Source organism: Alligator mississippiensis, chromosome 9, assembly GCF_030867095.1.
Source record: "Alligator mississippiensis isolate rAllMis1 chromosome 9, rAllMis1, whole genome shotgun sequence".
NCBI lineage: Eukaryota > Metazoa > Chordata > Crocodylia > Alligatoridae > Alligator > Alligator mississippiensis.
This window is the reverse complement of record NC_081832.1, coordinates 59014237-59024153: the sequence shown is the minus strand read 5'-3', so window position 1 is coordinate 59024153 and position 9917 is coordinate 59014237. Positions and strand designations below refer to the sequence as shown.

General features: G+C 46.2%; 1 protein-coding gene across 4 annotated transcripts; it reads left to right on the top strand.

The window, feature by feature from the left end:
* The first annotated feature begins 55 nt into the window (after positions 1-55).
* PTTG1 (PTTG1 regulator of sister chromatid separation, securin) lies at positions 56-9320 on the top strand. Of its 4 annotated transcripts, none has more exons than XM_019478529.2 (6): positions 56-137; positions 2595-2695; positions 3083-3258; positions 3712-3808; positions 5340-5492; positions 6817-9320. In XM_019478529.2, the coding sequence occupies exons 2-6, from the start codon at positions 2614-2616 to the stop codon at positions 6894-6896; spliced, it is 588 nt and encodes a 195-aa protein (XP_019334074.1). In that variant the 5' UTR covers positions 56-137; positions 2595-2613; the 3' UTR covers positions 6897-9320. The 4 variants fall into 4 exon arrangements, with proteins under 4 accessions (XP_019334074.1, XP_019334072.1, XP_006277846.1 ...); XM_019478527.2 differs by having other exon boundaries at positions 59-142; XM_006277784.4 differs by having other exon boundaries at positions 100-201.
* Positions 9321-9917: the final 597 nt, after the last annotated feature.

The following is a 9917-nucleotide window of genomic DNA, read 5'->3' as shown; positions in this document are numbered from 1 at the left end:
ACTGCGCATGCGCACACACAACTTCCGGTTGATGGCCGCTTTCGTGCTGGCGGCGACACGCCCCTCCCCTGGCGGAGCGGCCTGGCAGCCAATCGGGAGTCCGAGCGTTGGGGCCCGAGCGAAGCAGCCAATGGGAGGCAAGGTTGATGTTTAAAAGCGTTCCCGCTGATTGTATTGTGTAGAGATTAGTGAGTGTGTGGGGTAGGTTGTTTGTGATCTTGGGTGGGCTTCAACCGCCGCTGCATTGCCCTGGGGTCGGGTCGGGTCGGGTCGGGTCGGGTCGGGTCGGGTCGGGTCGGGTCGGGTCGGGTCGCCCGCGGGGCCGCGCCCAAGCTCGGGCGGACGCGCTGCCCCAGTGCAGGGCACGACGCCCGGTCATGCCTCAGGCTCCGCGGGCTGGGAGCGCGGCGCCTGTCCCGGGGCGACACTCGAGAGAGCTGCAGTGCCGGCGGGGAGGGAAGCGGGTAGCTCAGCGGTCAGGCAGAAGCCCCTAAGGCGGGTGGCAGCCTGCACTGCTCCAGCGCGAGGCTGGAAGCTTTGTCAACCTTTCCACAGCCGAGACCCCCAGCCCTAGTGTGCTGCCAGGCGAGAGGTTCACTGCTGACTAAATCGGACTGCTAAAGTTTAGGGGTGCATTGATAGAGTTTTTGGGGGCTGAAATTTAAGGGGGTATAGTGGTTGATACCAGTCTGATTTCTGATACAGCTGTCTCCAGGTGGTAAGTCCAGTGTGGTGGAAGGAGAGGAGCGTGCAAGGGGCAGATCAGAGCCCTTTGATGAGGGAGGAAGCAGGTGGGGGCAGGGGTGGGGGAGGTGCAGGATGAAGCCACGGCTTGTGGGGTGGGGGTGGCTCCTGCTGCTGCTTGCACTTCTTGAGGGGTGTGCCCCTAGATCTGCACAGTATGGGGCAGGCCACTGCTGTGGTATAGATGGCAGCTGGTATGGGGCAGGTGGCAGCTGGCACTGCATGGGACTCTTCTCAGTAGGGCCCTGGGCTTGGAGCAGGCTCCGGCAGTGCTGGGAAGAAGCTGAAGTCACCCCAAACTTTGCTGTGGCTCTGCTCCCAGCCCTGTGCCACCACCTGGCAGAGCCCTGGCTGAATGCCTCAGTTCCACCCAAGTGCTGGGAAAAGCCATGGTTGGGCTGGGTGGCAGCCCAGGACTGGGAGCAGAGCCATGGCAGGAGCTGCCCCCACCTCTGAGCTGTGCCTCTGTCCCATGTCCCCTTCCCTGCCCTGGCTGGGCCACACCTGCCCCCTCCCTTGCTGAAGGGGGCATTGATCTGTGTGGGCCCCCCCACCCCCAACACCCCTTCCTTCCCACTTCCCTTTCTGACTTGGCAGCTGGAGGCAGCTCTCCACACTGCCAGCTCTGCTCCGTGCTGTGGCTGCATGCAGCATGGGCATATATCAGCCCCATAAGGCTGATATCCAGTAGACAATTTTCTTCATGTTGGTACCAATCCAATATTGGACCAATGTATTGGTGCATCTCTACTAAAATTGAGTCAATTGCTTGTGACTTCCTAACTGAAAGCAGAAGGGACTTTAGCAGTTCAGTGCGTGTAACTAAGCAGCCTAGCTCAGTGGCTGTCAGCTGGGGTTATGCACACCCCTAGGAGTACTTAAAATATTCTAGACCTAGTGTGACTGAAAAATGCCACGTGCACACACAGAGCTGCAGCACAGCACATAGGTGGCCAAGAGAACAGCCAGTTCTGGCTGGTAAATATGTTGTGAGGGAATGGGCTGGGAGAAGGGGCAGATCGAGGCCCCAGTGGTGGGGGTGGGAGAGGAGCTGGGGTGGGATGCTAGACTGAGCTACATGGGAGCAGCTCCCATCTCTGCATGCACCCCAAGAGTGCATGGGGCAGGGGGACATGTGCCCCTGGATCTGTGTAGGTAGGGTGGGATGCTGCTACGGGCTGGGGTCAGGGTTGTGCTGGGCTGTTCTTGGCAGGGGCTGGGCTAGACTGTTCTGGTCAGGTGGTGGCAGTGCTGGGAGGGGCTGCAGCCACCCCAAAACTTGCCATAGCCCCCTTCTGCTGCTGCTGCCACCACCCACCCCCAGCACAGCCTGGTGCCAGTCCCACCCCATGTGCAGATCTGGGGACACGTGCCCTCCCAGGGGTGCACATAGTGGTGGGACCTGGGGTGAAGCATGGGATGGAGCTGCAGCTTCCCCAGGGGGAGGGTGTGGCAGCTCCTGCTACTGCGTGCACCTTGGGAGGGCATGGGGGTGTGTCCCTGGAGCTGCGCAATGTGGGACAGGATGCTGCTGTTGGGCTGTTCCTGGCAGGGCCTATGTTGGGCCATGCTCAGGGCAGGTGCCATCAAGTTGCAATGTATTTATATATAAACCTTTTTGAGTAGTACTCTTAAACAATATGGAGGTAAGAAGACCCAAGTCAACTTTCCAGAAAGATGGTATAACTGTGTAGATGCAATTTTCTTTTTTTTTTTTTTTTTTTGTCATGAGAGTATCTTCCAATGTACTTCTATATTAGCACTTTCATCATGCAGGTCTCAATTGTTGCATTTCTTGAACTGGGAGGAGGTATTATTATATTCTCATGTAGCTTTCTCTTATTTTTAAGTTGTTTCCATGATCTGAACATGGCAACCCTTATATTCATAGACCAGGAGAATGGAGAAGCTGGTGCTACTTCTAAGGATCGACTAAGATTGCCTTCAACTTGTGAGTGTGCACTTTTGCCTTTAAAAATTGAACATTTTAAAATAAACCAGGAATGTGCCTGGCTTGCTATTTCTGGCATGGGAGGTGTGGGAATTCTGAGTAATATAAGCAAACATGTAGACTCTTGTTGGAACCTGTTTTCATTGTTCTTCTGAGACCCTTTTCTCCTTCAAAGGCTTCCAGGGGGCTTTATCTTTTTACAGGCAGCCTTACTCTATTTGTGGGAGTGGAGTGACAAGGAAATAATTCTCCAAGGTTAAAACTTTATCCCTATGTAGAAGTCTTTTTTAACTGTAACTAGTTCCTCCTTCCTAGGCAGAAAGTACTGAAATGGCTCATAGTGGTATTTGCGAAGCATGTAAAGAATCTTAAAACTTTTCTCTGCAGCAGGAAAAGTTCTGTCTGAAAGGTCACAGGTGCAGACTCCCCATGTTAGAAAAACAATTAATGCAACTCCAGTCGCATCTAAGTCTCTCAGAAAGGCTCTAGGAGATGTGAACAGGACTCTGCAATCCACAAAAAAGAAGGAAACTTTAAAAACACAAAAGCAGCTTGTGACTAAGGTAAGTGCATGAGTCCTTAGCAGGAAGTAGATCCTTAAGTATGCTTAAGTCTCTGGTCCAAGGGATTAGGACAAGAGAGAAACATGTTTAGATATTGCTGCCCCCCCCATGTAGATGCAGGGGACAACATCCTTGCTGGCAGCCAGGTTGGGAAGAGTGACCCAAGAAGTCTGAGATCATGATCCACATGATATTTCTGACCTATGTAAAATGAGGTTGTCTTGTCCTATGACTCCACATATATTACTGGGGTCATATTACTGAACATAATCTTACAGCAAACTAGCAACCAAATTGACCACTGCCCTTGCCTTTTGATATATATTGGAGTTCCATAGCTGTGTGCATGAGCACAAACCCCTTGTCCAGTTTGCCTTTTAAAGTCATTACTTAAGAACCTAGCTAGTATCCCTTCAACTAATATATATTTTATTTTTATTTATTTATTTACAGAGTACTACTGAAAAGACCACTGAAGTGGGAAGTTGCAATGCAGTACCTGAAGAAACCTACCCAGAAATTGAAAACTTGTTTACCTACAACCCTCTAGGTAGGAACTCAGTAACACTAAGCTATCTGTCATTAATCTTAAATTGCCTAAAGTATATGCCTTGACTTTAAAGTAAAACAAGGTTAGCCTCAAAATCCAAGCCTTCAAATTATGTCCAATCTCTCTAAGGGCAGTGACCTGGATACCCTATGACCAGGTAGATGATGGACACTGCAGCTTTCACTTAAATACGTTATTTTCTCACATAACCCACACCTCTCTCTATCCCCCTCCCCCCCAAAACCAAACAAAAACCTAGCTGGGGAAGATAAAGGTGCACAGTATGTGAGGGGAAAGCCTCCCCATGGGTCTGGGAGGGGTGGGCTGAGGGGAAGGTTGAGACTTGGCCCCAGCAGTGTCAGTCTTAATTGTTGTGGGGGTTAGACCCAATATGCTCAGTCTGGGACTACAAGCTGGTACTGGGACAATGTACTGCGTCATACCTGGCATGCAACTGTGCCTCCCAGCCTTGGAAACCCCATACCTCAGATACCAGTGGTATGGTAAGATCTCTTTCCTTGTCCCTCTCTTGAAGATATGTTAGTGAGTTCATGAAACAAACACACTTTCAAAATGGTGTTTGGGGTCACTTACTGCCATCATGGCTATATCAAAGCTACTAGAACAGGGGTTGGCAACTCTTAGTACATGTGCCACAGCATACCACATGAGGCTGTTTTGCTCAGCTTGCCACATCTAGCCTGGGCTCTGAGCAGTGTTGCCAGCAATGAAGCCTAGGCTGTTTGCAGTAGGTGGCAGGGAAGCTGCAAGCTCTGCTGTGAGCAGCTTTGGTTCTGTCGGGCAGCAGCTGCCTGGAGCCCAGGCTGGATGTGGCAGGCAGCTGTGAACCTGTAAACAACAACAAGGTGCCATGGAGGTGGCTCTCCTGTGCCAGAGTGCCACTAGGTTAGGCCAGACCAACCCACACTACCAGCCCCAGCTCTTGCTCCCACTTCGTAGCCAAGCCACTGCCATGCAGTAGCACAAACCTTGGTTGCGGCTCTTGTCTCTGCAGCCTGGGGGGTCCTGGTGGGGTCTGTACTGCCCCTGTATGTTCAGCCAGTGCCAGCCTGCGGTGGAGAAGGGGCCATCCTACCTGTGCTCCTCCCCCTTCCCAGCTGTGCTGCCAGAGGTATGCCTGCAGCTGCTGCTAACAGTGACTGGGGCTGGAGCTCTAGACCCTGGTGCAGCTGCTTGGGAGCAGCCTGGGCCTGGTTCCCTGGGCCTGCCCAGAGCCCAGGCTGCTTGCAGCAGTCAGCCCAAAAACATTGCGACCCCTATACAACAACCACAGCTTCCTAGATCCTAGTGAATATTAACTACAGTCCACTAACTTTGGGCAAAGGCACACAAATACTGCACAACAGTGTATACATTAAGGTCTATTGATTTTAATATAGTCCCTAGTAGCCTCTTACGAGTCAGCCTTCCAAAAATTTCCAAATCTAATGGACAAACTTAATGTGCCCAGCTATAATGTATGACTTAAAAGTAACTATACTATGTGACTGAAACTAACTTTCCTAAGCAGACTTTGAGAGTTTTGAAGTTCCTGAAGAACATAGACTAAGTGACATGTCCTTGACTGGTGTACCTCTTATGATATTTGAAGAAAAGTCCGCTGACAGACTTGTAAACTTGGTCCCATCACCTATGAAGCTGTCTCCAATTTCATGGGAGTGTGGTAAGTGAGGACTTGTCTAGGTTTTGGTGTCCACAGTTTCTTTGTGAAAAGAGGGATGTGCACAGAGCCCTGACTCAAATGACTGGGATACTATATTACTAGAGTGGGCTCTTTTTTTCTTGACTCAACTGTTCCCGAGATGTGGCCAAGCCAATAAAGTGACTCCTGAAGATGATATGTAGCATCTTACTAAATCTATAGGTACTAAGCAGTAGTAGAGATTTTATTTATTTTTTTTTTTTAAGCTCCACGGCAGCAACAACTTAATTTCATGCTGTGAATGTCTGTCTTCATGCTAGAACTTTGCTACAGACTAAAAATAGGGTGTGTGCAGTCATGGGCAGATCTAGGATTTTGATAAGGTGTAGATGGTGTGGAGCATCGCCTCATAACATAACTCCTCTTTTTGTATTCCTGCCCCCCCCAGTTAAAGAGAAACCAGAAGTGTTACTAATTTGCTTGGGGTCTAGGACTGCTTATTCATTTTGATATCAGAGTAAAAACACAGCCTTATTGGAATGTTAGCTAATTTGTTAGGTAATATATGAAACTTAAATGCAAGAAAATAGTCAAAAGATTTGTTTAACTAGTCCTGTAGTCATAGTTAAATGTACATCAGTTACTCAGACTTGTAGAACAAAATCTAGTCATCCTGAGTATCTTAACAGTGCCTCTAATACGTGACGGTCTGTTGGTTCTACATCTGAATTTAATGTTTTTGACCATAGCTAAAAACAGCCTTCAGGGGTGAAAGAGCCATCCCTGGTACTGTCTGTTACCAGGGATGGCTAACAAATGGTAAAACTGCAGATGGAAGGCTTGAATAGTGGAACAACAACACTATTAAAAAGGTTCTCTTTTGTATGGAGGCTAATGATTCTCTCTCAAATGGATGGATTGTTAACACCTATGGACCGAAGAGACAGGACTAGCAATAAAACTACAAATGGCCATACACAGTTGCAGACTGGGGGCAGGGTAGAGAAAGTGGTGCAGTTGCACATCCCTCAACCCTCTGCCTGGCATTTTGGGTTGTTTGGTTTTTGTTTTCTTCTGCATAAAACAGGAATCGAAGGGGATGGCGGGGACCCCCCTGATTTGTAGCTTTTTTGCTAGTTCAAGAGAATTCTAAACCATCAGGCAAATAACTGAGATTTGAAACTTTTCAATTGCCAGCTCTATTTTTAAACTATCTCCAATATGTGAAACAAGTGTGTGTTACTTGTGTGGGGTGTTTCTTCCAAATGATTGCTAGGTTTTGAGACTTGCCTGCTCCATTTTCTACTTACTTTTTTTTAATTTTTTTTTTTTTTAACTCTTTCAGACTTGCTACAGTCAACTGCCAGCTTCCTTTCTACCCTGGATGAAATCATTGACTTGCCGCCTCCGTGCCAGAAATTCTGAAGTAGATTCTGCTTCTTTTATTTATTGAGCTTTACCAAGCTTGTTCATGTCTTTTTTTTTTTTTTTCCTCTCTCTAGGGTTGTTAACCCTCTAACTTTCTAAATAAAGAATTAGGTAAATAATACTTGTGTCTAAAATGGCTTTCCATACGTTACTTGGTAAGACGGTACTGTAGTTGACATTGCTCTGGAATTTATAGGCATGTTTGAGCACTGCAGATCCCAGAGAGCTTCTAGGATCAGAAGCGTCTGTAATGTAGTAAGCCAAATGTGACTACCCAAGTTGAAGGATCACAAAACTTAAGTAAACCTGAGACTAGGTCTCTATCCAAATCTTATTTGTACTACCAGCTTGTAACTTGCTACTACTAAATTGCATAGACCAACATTATATTTTTGGGCCTTCCAGATATTGGGAAGAAATAGTTGGCTTATCTAGGTGCACTGCTGAGATGGTGAATATTCTTGTCCCAGTAGAAATGTCCTGAATAGGAGTAGGCCATGATCCATCCAGTAAAGTGTCTTATCTGGTATTGATAATATCTCATAACTGAGGAACTATCAAGGAAGCCTAGAAGATGCATGGGGTAACCTGCTTCTCTCAATCTGTAAGACTCTAATATCTTTAAATAAGCATGGAAGCATCATGCTGGCTGAAAGCGAGTCTCAGTTGTGGCTTTTTTTGGTTTGGGGGTGGTGTTTTTTTGCGGGGGAGGGAGGGGTGAGGTGGTCCGTGCATACACTTTTCTTAAATCTTTTTTTTTAATTTACCCAGTTCTGGGTTGCGCTTCTTTACCTCTCTTTCCCCTCCCTGCCCTTCCACTCCCTCTCAAGGCAACTAGAAACTTGCTTTTAGTATATCTATGCACAGTAACATTCATATGTTCCCCACAGAAAGGGGAGAGGAACAATTAAATTCCCATCTTGAGAGTTCAATAATCTATTCTCATCACTTTTTTTTTTTCCTTCTCCTTATCTCACTTATCACCACAGGCACAAACTTGGGACAAATAAGGATATTCTATATAGGATGTCACCAGAGTAGTGGCTGGCTCTTGCATCTTAATTGCCTGTTAAGGGCTTCTACACAGAAGAAATTAGGGTGGAAGGTGGAACTGATAAAGGTCACCTAGTCAAACATCTTACTTGAGTTGGGATATCTTTTGTCTAAAGCTCACCAAAGTGTATGCTGGTTTAAACTGCGCTATTCCACAGGTTCTACAGTCTCTATGCAACTCACTCCAATAGTTGACCACCCTCATACTTTCAAGTTCTTGCTAGTATTCATTGTAGATTTCCTTTGGCACACCTGTACATGAAGCTTCAAGCGCAGTAGGCTAATTCTACTGCACATTAGCATGGTGGATAAAATCCATGTTAATGCACAATAGTAGAATAGGGTTACTGCACAATAGCATTACCTAAAATGTGTCTCCTGGTCCTACTATACAGCTTTTTGACACATGTAAATGCCACAGCACCAGGTGCTTTGAAAAGCACCTGGTGCTGTGATGCACACAGCTGTATAAGTAGTGAAATGAACCTTGGAGATGCTTTAGTTCAAAAGCGCACTGCTACCACTTTGTGCCCTGACACATCTCGCTGCTTATAGAACATGTGGAGCAGATTCTGTAGGACAAAGCTATGAGTATAAATGCCCTAAGCGTGCAATAACTACTGCACATTAATGTAGATGTAGACATAGCCCCTCTTTAGTTTTTGAATTGCAAACTTTGTATCTTGCTTTGGGGGGCTAGACAAGATTTCCCCCCCTCCCCCGCCAACTTTTTTAACTACCCTTTATTTTATTTGCAGGCTTAACAACTTCCTATTTCCTTCTCTTTCTATCTCCACCCCTCCCTGTGACACGCACACATTTTGGTCTCTTCATGCTAAGTACTATTAAGTCTTTCCTTGTGACTCCATGTTTTCTAGACCTGACTTTGTTCTCTTGGATTTGTCTCTTCAAGAAATGTGGGCAGTGTCCATAATTTTAGGTGAAGCATTATTGGTACTGAATTGTTGTACTTCAAGTGAAGTGACTTCCATTCTCCTGTTGCAGTATCTCTGCATAGTGTTGTTGCTTTGTCTTTTTCCCTGTAGTACTACAGTCTAGCCAGTTATCACCTAACTTGTATTTGTGCACGTGACTGTGTTCCATCCTAAGGACAGTACTCGGCATTTTCAGGTAACTTCTTCTGTTTTACTAAGTTCTCTTTGGATCCTAATCCTCCAAAGTGCTTCCCCTGCCACCCCCAAATTAATGTAACATGTCAGCTTATTTCTATGATCATGACATGATTTTGTCAAGAGCAAGTCATAATTAACAGAGCCAATGTTGGCTGTCCTTATAACCTTTTAACTTTGTTATGTACTCTTAAGTTCTGGAGCATATCAATAAATCTTTCTGGGTATTGTGACTACACTTAACTGGCTTTGTGCTTTTTGTTCCATTTGTTGGTGAAAGGTTCTTTTTTTTATGAAATGCTTTCAGCAGTAGGAAAAGTTCTTCTGTTGTTCTACGTGAAATTAATAGAGCTCTTTGCCCCCTATCCCACATCTGAGAAATACCAGCGGCCTTGAGCTGGTGTGAAAAAATAAATGATTAAGTCAGATTTTGTGACATACCTGTGATAACACCTTATGATACAAGGTTAGGAGAAAAAAAACCGACTGGGACTAAATTAGCAAGAACTTATACAGTGAATTTCTCTTACCTGTACTTCTCTTGGGGAGTTAACTTGATGAAGTGAACTTCAGCCCATGAAAGCCTGTGCTGTGTGTATGAGAGAGAAAACACACCTACTTTGGTTAGTCTGTAAGGTGCAAATCTACTCCGCTTTCTGCTTGATTTCAGACTACAGGTAACTATGTATGTCTGAGCTAACTTTTGCCAAGTGGAGTAAAGTCTCCAGTTTTCACATCTGTTTGCCCTATGAACATTTCCCAAAACCCACTTCTGTTTGAAGAGGTGAAGCTGATTTAGGAGGATTGGTTTCTTCACATCAGGACTTGACTGAGT

Bases quoted from the DNA above. Each gene is read 5' to 3' on its own strand.
- PTTG1 (XM_019478529.2), top strand. From the start codon at position 2,614: ATGGCAACCCTTATATTCATAGACCAGGAGAATGGAGAAGCTGGTGCT. The intron at 2,696-3,082 runs GTGAGTGTGCAC...TTTTCTCTGCAG, and splicing joins ACTAAGATTGCCTTCAACTT to CAGGAAAAGTTCTGTCTGAA. The intron at 3,259-3,711 runs GTAAGTGCATGA...ATTTATTTACAG, and splicing joins AAAAGCAGCTTGTGACTAAG to AGTACTACTGAAAAGACCAC.